The sequence below is a fragment of the Anguilla rostrata genome, chromosome 4 (genome assembly GCF_018555375.3).
Source record: "Anguilla rostrata isolate EN2019 chromosome 4, ASM1855537v3, whole genome shotgun sequence".
NCBI classification, from domain to species: Eukaryota; Metazoa; Chordata; class Actinopteri; order Anguilliformes; family Anguillidae; genus Anguilla; species Anguilla rostrata.
The window spans coordinates 59,418,295-59,431,074 of NC_057936.1; the positions used below are offsets into that span (position 1 = coordinate 59,418,295).

At 44.7% G+C, this 12,780-nt stretch overlaps 1 protein-coding gene across 2 annotated transcripts in view; it reads left to right on the plus strand.

Annotated features, from left to right (window-relative positions):
• Window positions 1-12,664, plus strand: part of ipo13b (importin 13b) — a 38,132-nt gene extending 25,468 nt beyond the window's left edge. For both annotated transcript variants that reach the window (XM_064333609.1, XM_064333610.1), the window contains exons 13-22: window positions 2,295-2,444; window positions 2,886-2,966; window positions 3,072-3,209; window positions 3,330-3,426; window positions 6,982-7,034; window positions 8,564-8,630; window positions 9,173-9,231; window positions 9,716-9,805; window positions 9,915-10,096; window positions 11,046-12,664. In XM_064333609.1, the coding sequence (XP_064189679.1) occupies window positions 2,295-2,444; window positions 2,886-2,966; window positions 3,072-3,209; window positions 3,330-3,426; window positions 6,982-7,034; window positions 8,564-8,630; window positions 9,173-9,231; window positions 9,716-9,805; window positions 9,915-10,096; window positions 11,046-11,142 (1,014 nt within the window). In that variant the 3' untranslated portion in view covers window positions 11,143-12,664. The remainder of the gene's footprint in view (window positions 1-2,294; window positions 2,445-2,885; window positions 2,967-3,071; window positions 3,210-3,329; window positions 3,427-6,981; window positions 7,035-8,563; window positions 8,631-9,172; window positions 9,232-9,715; window positions 9,806-9,914; window positions 10,097-11,045) is intronic.
• Window positions 12,665-12,780: the final 116 nt, after the last annotated feature.

Below are 12,780 nucleotides of genomic sequence, written 5' to 3' on the forward strand. Positions count from 1 at the left end.
ACACCTTGTGGGAGGAGGTACAAAAATGTTATTGTACTTTTCATAATGAAACCGTGCTACAGTCTTTAGTTTTAAGCAAACTCATTGAAATATAAGCGCTGCCTATGGTTTATAACACCTCAGTAGTCATTAATCTGAACAGAAGGCGCAGTGACATTTAATTATGCGTGCTCTGACGCAGATACACTTATTTTTGCGCTTCGGGCTCTAGCTCGAGTGCTGTCTTCTATTAAAGCTTCAGTCCTCATCTCAAAAAGCCTTCATAGCTCAACCAATGAGCCTCTATTTTACGCTACGTCCTAAACAGCATGGTCCCGCCCTCCCACGTTCTTTTGCCCCGTTTCTAAAATGGCATCTTCCCCTCCGCTTACCCCTCCCTGCTGGACTCATATTTTGGAAGAAGACGAGGCAGCCAGTAACAGATGTGTCTCGTGTAAATTTAATTGAATATTTGTGTTCTCCTCGAAAAGGAGAAGGCCTGGGGGAAATGCCGTTGTTGACGCAGAGTCAGGAATAACTGTGTTACCATGTCAATGTTAGATGGCAAGGAGACAATGGACCACAGCAGATCCAGTTCATTTAGCACCCTTCAGTTAAATGCGTTCCTGTCGAGTGGCCTATTAACATTTTATGCATATCCGATATATTCCTGTTCTGATTGATATCTGAGAATTTATATCTATTTACATAATTAATTAGAAGTTAATTTTAGGTTCCCAGCACTCCAGGTCCAGGGCTGATGAGCACTACTGTAGTTATTGTAGTTTCTCCACCACTAAAGCGTATGGAAAATGATATAGTATGTTAAATCTGAAAATTAATATATAAATATAACAAGCATTTAATCTATACTGAATTATAAATTCACATGCAACTCAGGCTGGTGTGCAGTATATCATGGAAAAAGTTATTTTACTGACCAAAAATAAAATTTCTTACAAATAAAAAATATTGAAGTATACTAAAAAAAAAAAGAAAAAAAGTAAGAATCTTTTCATTCTTATTTTTTTCTTTAAATATGTTGAAACATGACAGACCCAAACATGGAAGCTCAGTTGTTGTGCCTCTGCCTTTGTCTCAGTCAGCGTCCCCGAGGTCGCCCTCATAATGGAGACCCATTGGGATTTGTAGTTTTTTGCAGGTCTGCACATTCAGATCTTCACTGTAGCACTGGCTGAAACCTTAATAGCAACTGTGCCGTGCATCTTCTGCTTTAAAATACTTTAAAAGACAAAAGAAAAGAGGATAAACTTTCCGTTTCATTTCAAAATGACTAATATTTTAAACTGTTTTGCAAGTGCAAGTGCTAATTGTTGTGTCCTTGGTATGACACCGGCTCTACCGATTTGCTTTAGTGCTTCATTGCTGTATTATGGCAACTCCCACGTGGGGCATCCTTGTAGGCTCGCCATAACAACCCAATTTTCTATGAAAATATTTTCCTGAGTGTTGAAGTCTCCATTTAATTTGTACTAGACGTTTTGTGATGTGTATTCAGAGAAATGTCTGAAGATAGTCTGTTAGATTTTGCCTTATTGTCTGATTTATGCAGCTCCTTACCCTCTCGTTTTAAGCTGCATATGTGCAGAAGTATGCACACGTGTGTGTGTGTGTGTGTGTGTGTGTGTGTGTGTGTGTGCGCGCGCGTGCATGTGCGTGTACATGTAGGTGTTGTCCATGGCATTATATGCAGTCATTCCAGAAGGTGACATGTTTGTCACCAGGGCAAAAGATATCACTTCCCACTGTTGTGGAGGAATTATGTTGTAATTATTGCTAATGACTTTGCGATTACTGTTGTCACCCTGAGAGAACTGATGGTGGGGGTGGGGGAGCCATTCCTCATTTTTCAACCCCAAGGCCAATTGTAAGATTTTGGGTCATCTAAATACTATACATCACTGAAAGATCACACTAGCTATTTCAGGAACACATGGTCATTATGAAATTAAGGCTGTATACGTCTCAACGGTGCATTTAAAATGGCCCCTCATCCCTCTATCCCTCTGTACCCACGAGCTGAGAGGCTGGTGGCATTGCTGTGGGATACACTGTACCTTCTGTTCCCCAGGCTGTGACAGGCTGCCTGCGGAACAGTCTGTTCCTTCTCTCCTGGAAGGACGGGACTTTCCCTTGATCTGAGAGGACATAAAATGGGGCTATTCGGTCTTCAAATATTGGAAAATAACTGGCAAGATATCTGACCGTGTATCCCTATTTTTGTATAGTCTGTCTCTCTCTTTCTCACACATCCTCTAATGCTTTTTTTTTTTTTTTGTTTGCTCTTTCTTCAGCCGAACCCCTCCAATAAGCTGGCCATCATCCATATCCTGGGGCTCCTGTCCAACCTGTTCACCACGCTGGACATCACAAAGCAGGAGGACGAGTCGGGCGAGGGCACGCCGCCGGTCAAAACCACCCTGCCCCAGTTGGGTCCCAACCCGGTGAGTACCCTGTGGCCCTTCTCCGGGAGCTGACCTGCTTTTAATCATTGCATTACATTACAGGCATTTAGCAGGCGCTCTTATCCAGAGCACAACTTTTTACATAGCATTTTACATTGTATCCATTTATACAGCTGGATATATACTGACGCAATGCAGGTAAAGTACCTTGCTCAAGGGTACAACGGTAGTTCCCCATCCGGGAATTGAACCTGGGATCTCTAGGTTACAAGCCCAGCTCCTTAGCCATTATACTACACTGCCGCCCCCAATTTTTGTGCATGCAAGGAAAATTGGAACGATTAGTTCCTGCGATGTGCGAAGTTTTCCCAACTGTAAAATACAGTTTAGGTATTAAAGAGTATACTATAGATAGTGAATGTCTTGGCCCCACATACGTAGCCTTCAGTTGATGGTAACGTCTGTGTCTGTGTCCCGGAGGTGGTGGTGGTGCTCCAACAGGTCTTCGCTCTGATCCAGACCGTTCTGAGCAAGTGGCTCAATGACTCGCAGGTGGTTGAGGTGAGACCGAGGACGAGCTCCCGCTGTCACACATCCTTGCTGCCTCACCTTCTTTCTTCCGCTGGCTAAGCTGCAGCATCTTCACCTCGGTGCCTTTGTTTGCAGGCGGTATGTGCAATCTTCGAGAAGTCGGTGAAGACTCTCCTCCATGACTTCGCCCCCATGGTGTCCCAGCTGAGCGAGATGCTCGGTCAGATGTACAGCACTATCCCACAGGCCTCTGCTCTGGACCTCACGCGTCAGGTGAGTCTCTCCGTCAGCCCACGCGCCATCACAGCCTCTGCTGGCGCTTGAGCGTTTTTCACGCAATAGTGCCGTGACACATCAGGTGTAAATTGTGGTGTCCTTGACCTTGTCTTCCAGATGGTCCACATATTTGCCAGTGAGACGGATCACTTTCCTCCTATCAAGGCCCTTTTTGAACTGGTAACATCTGTCACCCTGTCCATCTTTCAACAAGGTATGGGAAAAAAGCAGGGGTCTGGGGGGGGCGGGGGCATGATTGTGGAGAAACTTTCAATTTTTGTTGCCAAGAAGTGCTTAAGATACTGGAATAGTTAACGGTATGTCGTACAGTCCGGCTGCAGAAGACGTGTCTGATGTTTGATGCATTTGTGCTCTGGGGAAGTGTGTAATGTAACTGGGGCTGAAGGATGAGAATGAGTGTCCGGTTTCCCAAGGTTGGAAAGGGTGTAAAGGGGCAAAGTGAGAAGAAACGGAATGGAGGTGCCCTCACATGAGGCAGCTGCACTTTCTTTGTCTGCATCACTCCCATCCTTTCAACAGCTACCTGTAAAGCGGACCCTGGAAAGCAGAGATGATGTTATCATCCATGATCTAAAGCTGTTTCCCATGTTTTAAAAGGGGGGTTTTTTATTGACTTAAGGACCGTGTCAGTCCTTCTTTTGGTTTTGCCAAATTTAAAGCACAACAATGTGGACTGCTCAGAAGCACATTGCATGATGCAACACTTTGTAATTGTCTTGCCCGTACCCAGAGAAGGGGACATGTTTAGACCATCATTATTCTAACTAGGCTGCACACTCATCATTAACAAAGTTTAAAAGGCCTGACGACCTGAATCTCTTGAGACTAGAAGGTTAAGATGTGAACATGGAAATTTAAAGACCCCGTGCAGTGATTTTTATTTTTAAAACTTGAAATGCTGTAATATAAGCTACAGTAATGTTCTTGTGGTTTCATGGCCAAAAAGATCTGAAATATGAATATAAGTATATTTGGGCTGTCTTGGTGGAGACTCCTAGTTCCTAATTAACTTACATCATCTATGTGGTAACAGTTTATAAATATTTATCAGATCTTAGCCAGACTTGCCTGCCTGTTGCAAGTTAGTTAAAATGCAGAGGTCTGTATTTTAACTGACTTCCAAAATGTCACATGATTATGGTAGCTAGCTAGCTATAAAAACGGTAGTGAACTTTTATAAATTCAGAGAGAAAAATATTAACCAATGATTAGCACAGTGTTTTAGTAAGCTAGGTTTAAGATGAACAAGCAAGCCTGCAGTCTGACTGCCTGTTTGAAAAGAAATGCGTACAGCAGACACCAGAGTAACCCTCTCGAAGTAGCGTGGGGCCGGTGAAATATGTGCATACTCATATTTTTTCAATTGAAAATGAAAATCCGAAGCAGTGCTGTTTTCTGATTGTAAAGGTTGACAAAGCCTGCCAAATTCAGTTTGCCTGCATCGTAGTATACAGTCCCCCCCAGTGGGAGAATCTTATATTCCTTTCATTGTCTGAACACAGTGATATGAATTGATGATGGACAACACCAGGCTGTGTTGTGCCTATCTATGGAAAATCAAATAACCAGAACAGATTACATTTTAAAAAATCATCTACTTATGTTAACTTTTGTTCTTGGCTTGATGGCTCGATAGTTTAGAGACTGTGAAACTATACGGAGGACTTTTAACTAATATCAAGCAAATTTTACTTTAACCAACAGCCCAGGCAGACTTCTGCTGCCAAGAAGAACTCATAAGTACAGGGTGTGTCTTAAACGGTCTGAATTGTGCTGCTGCTGTATGTTATCCTGCTGGGTACACTCTGTGGTGCACAGTTCTGTATATTCCGTCCAGTGCTGAGGTAATTCTGGCTCTTCGGGGCCCAAGCCTGGAGCACACTACACTCTTGTGCCCTGCAATTTTTGTCATGATTCATGAGGAATCTCACTGCGAGCTTTGATGAAATTGTACCTCAGCTTGACACCCGAGTGGGGAGTCATGGACTATGAGTGCTACAGTAGTAATCATCACCTTTCAAGCTGCTCATGGATATTAAAGGCTTTTGAATGAAAATCCTCCTAAGTTTTAATCTTGTGGCATCTTTCAGGAGATGGAAATGAATCGTGAAAAACAACCTTCCGGTGATTTGCACAAATAAGCACTCATGAGTTTACTAATTACAGTTTTTATTCAAAGCTGCAGTCCGTGGCTTTAAGTGTGCCAATCAACTGCTAGCTACTAAAAAAGCATCTAGATGTGGCTGGCATCAATTTTCAGTTGATCATATCCGTTTGTACAGTTATTTTCCTTTTCACATTTCATGTTGCACAACCAGGTGCCAATGACTTAAAGTAGCATTTGAAGTAAGAAAAAAATTAGGTTATTTATACAGCCTACTTTGAAAACTTATTTTTTGCACTTTTAGAAGAAAACTGGAAATGCCACAGAAGATGGATTTAAACTTAAAAAGATTCAAAATAAATCTAAAACGGAATGTTATGCAATTATGCTTTACGATCCAAATGAGAAATGATTTTGAAATAATTCTTTTTTAAATAAATGTTTTCCTGTTTGATAAGCTGCTTTTGAGAAAACATCTCACTTAGTTATCTATGTGTAGTCAGGTAAAAGCTCAATATTGCTATCCCTAAGTATGATAACCTTGTAGGACAGCATCATGTAGCTCCAAATTTGCTGAAGAGTTCTGGAGTGGTGACTCTGTGCACAATCCTCCATTTGAAAACTGATGGTGCATCACCACAACTCCTCTGATTTGGCTGTTATGCAGGCCTGACACCTGTGATTTTTGGAAAGTCTTGTAGTGTGTCCCAGGCCATACAGTGAGACTGCTTGCTTCCACATCTCTGAACAAATGTTTTTCAGGGCCATCGTTCAGGTCCCTGTCCACATATGGTCAGCGTATATGTTTTTTCATAACCTTTCCCAGAAAATTAATTGGCCCTTAATGCCTTAATGAAGTACAATTTATTTGAATTCAGGTGTGCACACACAACCTATTCCTGTGTCCTCCTACATTTGATTTTATGAGTGGTGGGTGGAATTTACATCTTTGTCACTTTTCAGAGTCAAATGTAAAGAGTCAAAATGTAACTAAATAAAATAATTGTCTTCCTTTTCATATACAGTACTAGCTAGGTAACAAGCTGCACGGGGACTTTAACCTTTTTTGAGCAGGTTCCCTCTCGGCCTGTTGGCTGTGAAAGAGGCCGTGTAAAGTCTTGTTTGGAGCATGGGAACTGCTCGGGGAGGGGAGCTGGGACAGCCTGCCGTCCTGCCCTTTGAGGAGGAAGCCGAGGCAGTTACTGGGGGCGGGGGGCATTCATATTTTGGGGATGGGGCCTGGTTTGGGGGAGGGGGGTGGGGTGGGGGGGTGGGGGGGTGGGGGATGTGGGTTTGCGATTGAGCTTTAAAAATATAAATAAAAAAGAAAACGTCACAGTAACAGGTGCCTCCTGGGTTCCCACTCCAAACCCACTTTTGTTCTTTTAGGTTTGTTCTTTTTCTCTCGTTACTTCTTTTTCCGTTCTTCCAAACTGACCCATCTCCCGTCCGTTTCTGTTTACCTTTCTGAGACTGCTTCCAAAGCTTCACATGCCCTGTTTCTACCCTTGTTTTACTCACGTGTGCAATTATTTCAATGATATTTTTTCTGTTTGCTTTCGTTTCCACATGACTGTTAAATCTGTTCAGTTGCTGTTTGTATATTATTATTATTTCTTAAGTTACATCTTTATTATATTTTAGGGCCCAGGGATCATCCTGATATTGTTGATTCATTTATGCAACTCCAAGCTCAGGTGTGTTTTTGGTTTCTTATTTCATTCACTTTCGGTTTCTCTCTCTTTCTCTCTCTCTCTCTCTTTCCCCTTTTCTCTCTCACTCTCCTGTTTGTTTGGGTCTGTGGATGACCCTCATTCCAGCAGGGCCATGGAATTGAGTCATGGGGTTGACATTGGGGGATTGACACTGTCTTTCCTCCAATCCTGAGGGTTCTAATTTTTTGGCTCCACCTGGAAATGCCAAGTGAACATTTCAGGGGGCAGAAGGCCTGCACCGAGCTGGGAACACTGTGACCCAGAGTTGGTGTCTTTAGGATGGTGTATCGCCACGCAGCTGGACGGACAGTTTTACCTGGGCTTCCTCTTAATTAGCGGAAAATATTGGCCCGATATGGTGAGAGGTTCACATTCATGGAAGGGCATAGATGTGACTCACGGTCCTTTATAGCTGCGTCAGGGAAGGGACACGCTCAACATTTCCTAGTTTCTGAAGGAACACTTGCCACTGTTCTATTTCGGTTACCTAGTGATTGTCGGAGAAACAGGAACTGGAATAATACGTTGAAAGAGTTACGCAGTAGTAGCATAGACTTCTACAGTGATTGAAGAGTACAGCGTTTGAACAGTTAAGCTTCCTTAGCTCTGCTTGTTACCAGTGCGCTGTTTTATTGGCATTGCATTGTTCTGTTGGTTAGGGCATGTTCAAAGCAACAGTGAAACTGAAGGAAGGACTTGGTAATCACACTATATAGTTTATATAGGTCACAGAGGTGAACAGGATATATGGTAACTAAACAAAATATGTTTCAGTCTTGCTAAGAAGTCTTGATGTTGTTCGTTTTGTGCCTTGATTGAGTGAGCAGGGTATGTAATGGAGAAATGGAGAAAGTTTGAGGTGGTGCTCAGGTTGTTGTTGGTCCAGCCAGTGGAGACAGACGGCTAAACAGATAGACAGACGGACAGACAGTAGCCATCACAGTAATCCCACCTCGGTTAGAACCATAAACCCCTATCCCCAAGTCATTCCAGCCCTAAATCAAAGCCTAAATTAATTAATGACTCAGTTAATTAATTCAATTGGTGGTCCTCAGTTTTTTTGTTTTTTATTTCTCAGTTCTCATTTTTCCTCCTTTGTATAAATCTGAAATTCCCATCTGCCCCTTGTCCCTCTCTCCTTTCATGCTGAATAATTTCTTTAAAGCATCAGGTGTATTTATCCGTATGTGTTACTTACGGATTTCTGTTGCATATTCAATCAAAGCAGAAAAAAAAATATGATTGGAATGAAATGACAACAAAACGAAAAAACAGTCATCATACTTTTAATTTACTTAAGTTAAATTTTGATGTTTGATTTTTGCAGTCTGTTCCTTACCTGATCTGTTTGCATTTGATGAGTTTGTATGAGTTCTGTTGTTTCCTTTTGGGAAGGCTAGATTCAGACAGACAAAGAGGGCAGGAAGGTGAGGGTGGGGGAGACAGAGGTTCCTTGAGAAGGGTGGGGGGAGAGGTGTCTGCCTTGTTCAATCGATCTGTCTGCTTCGTAGGCTCTCAAACGGAAGCCCGATTTATTCTTGTCTGAGAATCTCGACGTGAAGGCGGTGTTCCATTGCGGTAAGTGTTTCGTGGGTTCCTGCGCACACTTCATAGCGCTCTGACCTCAGGACCCGTACACCACCACACCGCCCGTGTTCTGCCTGCTAGTCTGCAGGCCCGGATCCCACCTGGGCCCGGGTGCATGCGCTGTGTTTCAGCACCTGGTGCCGCACACTCAGTGTGAAAACGTGACTGTGCAGACTGTGTAGATGTAGGCAAACAGCCCAAAGACATATAAACCGGGGTCACTGTACTGCAGCATTCGCCACTACTCAAAAAATATACAATGCATGCTAATAACCACTCATAGTGCTATTCACAGTGCCTTGCTAAGTTATAACAATGAGTGTATACTACAGCAGAACATGTCAGGTTCCGTGTTTACTGCCAAGAAGATTAATTGTCTGTAAGTGGAGCAGAGAATGAAGGAATGCCCCTGTATTTACACAGGCGATGTCAGTGTGAGCGTGCTCTGCAGGCACTTGTGTCTGTTGTTAAACTGCTGAGGGTTAATGTCGGCTCACTGAATCACAGCCAGCCTTTCTCCACTGCTCTCTCAGGAGTGCTGTCGCTCAAGTTCCCAGAGGGCCCCACAGTCAAGTCCACTTGTCTTTTCTTCGTAAGTATACGTGCGCAGAATGAGCATCCAGGTTTTTCCCCGTGTAAAAGCGAAGGGTTGTTTGTTTATAGACTGTGCTGGTGTGTTCCCTGTGCAGTGAAGATATGATGGTTGTTAATCCTGGGGTTGTCACTCCTGGGTATTGGCAGTGTATGCTTATTTTTAGTCATAGACACAAGTCCTAACCCCCTGAATTGTAACAGCCTGTTAAGCGTTCTTAATTACATAATGTCTATTGTGTGATAATTTACCCCGTTAAACCCACATTATGTCAGAAATGGCAATGCATGAGCCCTCAGAAGCCCTGCTGTAGTGCGTCAGAAGCCCTGTTGTAGTGGGTCAGAAGCCCTGTTGTAGTGGGTCAGAAGCCAGCGCACACAGGGGCCCCAGAGCTCAGAAGCCCTGCTGCATTGGGTCAGTTGAGATGTGTTGGTTGTTTCGATGCCTCAGTGTTTCGGTGCCTCAGTGCTGTGTCCTCTCGCAGACGGAGCTGCTCCCTCACTGTGGAGACGTGCCTCGCGTGGGCCAGGTGGTGCAGGAAGACGGCAAGCTGCTGCTGCAGGCTGTACTGGAGGTGAGGCTCCCCCCCCCCCCCCATGTCCCCCGTTTGGCGTCAGGAAGTGTTTCTGTCCCTCCGGCTGCCGTCACTCACCTCCCTCTCCCTCTCTCCCTCTCGTCTCCAGGCCATCGGCGGGCAGTCCTCGCGCAGTCTGATGGACCAGTTCGCGGAGGTGCTGTTCTCCCTGAACAAGCACTGCTTCGCCCTGCTGACGGTGTGGCTGAAGGAGGTGCTGCAGCCGCCCGGCTTCCCCTCCTCGCGCGTCTCCGCGGAGCAGAAAGACACCTTCAGCCAGCAGATCCTCAGGTACAGAACGCCGACAACCGCAGCCGAACAGGCTCTGTGCAGTACGCACCAGAGCTGAGTACTCTCATACACATAGCTGAGTACTCTGATACGCACCAGAGCTGAGTACTCTCATACAAGCAGTACTCTGAACGTACCAGACTGAGTACACACCATAGCTGAGTACTCTGATACCACAAGCGATTACATGCTGAGTACTGCCCGAGCTGAGTACCTCAACACATAGCTGAGTACTCTGATAACACAAGCTGAGTACTCTTCACATAGCTGAGTACTCTGATACACACCAGAGCTGAGTACTCTCATACACATAGCTGAGTACTCTGATCACAGGCTTACCACAGTGAGTACTTGATACCACAGGCTATCTCTCATACACATAGCTGAGTACTCTGATACACACCAGAGCTGAGTACTCTCATACACATAGCTGAGTACTCTGATACGCACCAGAGCTGAGTACTCTCATACACATAGCTGAGTACTCTGATACACACCAGAGCTGAGTACTCTCATACACATAGCTGAGTACTCTGATACACACCAGAGCTGAATACTCTCATACACACACACATTCTGAGCAGATACTCTTTTACCCGTACCTGAGCATTAAAATACCTTTGTGATTTTTGTTTTCAAATAGGTTTAAAGGTCCAAAAATTGAGATGGTTTTTACATTACATACATGCCTATCATTCATGCATTAATAACTGGATATAGCAGGAATTTTAATCAGTTGTCAAAAGGTACTGAAATTCTTCTGGACACATTTGCCAGCAATAAAAAAAATCCTGTTGTTAACTCTGCTGTACCTGTTCTCCCCTCACCTCTCCTGTATTCACACTTCTCTCTCTCCCTCTCTCTCTCTCTCTCTCTCTGTTTCCCCCCCTCTCTCTCTCCCCCCTCTCTCTCGCTATCTCCCCCCCCTCCCCCTCTCTCTCTCTCTCAGGGAGCGAGTGAACAAGCGGCGGGTGAAGGAGATAGTGAAGGAGTTCACCCTCCTGTGCAGAGGTCTGCACGGCACCGAATACGCTGCGGAGTACTGAGTCAGCGCCCGTCCCAGTCCGGAACCCGAAAGCGCCCGTCAGCCTCCCAGGCAGCCCCCCCCACCCCCCACCCCCCCAACAGAACCCAAAACACTGGAGTCGCATCCCACACCGCGAGCGCAAAGACCCCCCACCCTCCCACAAAATCAACCGCCCCCCTACGGAAGCTCGGCACAGACGCCGGCTGCCGGGACCGGCTCGGCGGGCGGGGCCTGGGGCGGTGCCGCTTTCTCTGCTGTCCCCGGCGCCGCTTTGGGGTTTCGTTTTTTTAGGGAAACGCCAGAAGGGTCTTCTCCAGCAGTCGCCTGTCCTGCAGCATGCTCTCTAAAGTCTCACACTTTCTTACTCTCGATCTTCCCTGGCTCCTAGGCTGTTTCCTTGTGATATGCATACGTATGTTAAATAGTACTAGTTTTCCTTTTTATTTTTGGAAAAGAAGCAAATAATTATATACACCTATGAACACACACAGACACGCACACACACAGATATATATTAAATATACACACATGCATATATATATGTATGTATAAACAGGGTTTTAAAACAGTCTTGCTGCTGCTGCTGCCGCTGCTAACAGAAGGTGAGAAGGACAAATGAAGATGCGTTTCTGTGTTGCAGAACGATCCGACAGTACCAAACCACACACCCCCTTTTCCCTCGTTGCCAAATTGTTGTTTATCGTCACGTGATGTAGGTTTATTTTTTATTTTTTGATATAAAAGTAGAATATATTGGATCTGGTATGTAATGGTATATATATATACTGAGCTGGGAGGGGGGGGGAGGAGAGAGCTGAACCACTACGGAAACAAAGACTTCATGCCTGCACTCCCACAGCTATCAAACTAATCATCTCTGAAAAGTGAGCAGCTTTAACTGAGGAGCCTTGATTCATCTGTGCTAATATTATGGACTTGAAGAGGTCGATGTGCAACTGCTTAGGAATGTCTTGGCTTCAGATGAGAGCAAAGGGGTGGGGGAGCGGGGGGGTGTGAGACAATGAGTGAAGGGCTGTGTTCTTACTGGAGAGAGTATCCAATCACATCAGTAGTTCTAACCCCACTAATCACGCAGTACCCAATTGCAAAGCCCCGTCATTTCAGTGTGTATTTAACGAAGTGCCCAGAAGAATGTTCGGATATGCGCATATTCATTTTTTCCCCCGCTTCTAGTCCTACTCTGAATGCACTTTTGCTTTACACACGGTCTCCAGTAAAACGCAGAACTTGGTTTCTGCCATTTTTTTACCCCAAAAAGCATTTCCAAAGTGCATGTACTGAGTGTCACTCTTTTGGGTTCCTACGCAGCTCTGCAAGGCCTTGACTCGTATCCTTGGTGTGCCTGTGGACATGTAGCATGTTTTAGGGAGGGACCGATGGTAGCATAGAGCGAGTGTCAAGGCACAGTAGGGTCATTGTTTGTCAGAGATTGAAAGTGAGGTGGTGAAGGGGAAGGAGGGGAAATGTACATTGATTTTTGTACCTGGTTTTAATTTATTAAATATATCTAAGGCAGCATGCTCAGATGTGTTGTCTTTTTATTTATCCGTATGTGCACGATCTCAGCTTTGACAGATTGACAGACATGTCATCTTCAATGAGGGATCACACTATTGAACTCAATTGCCAATGTACG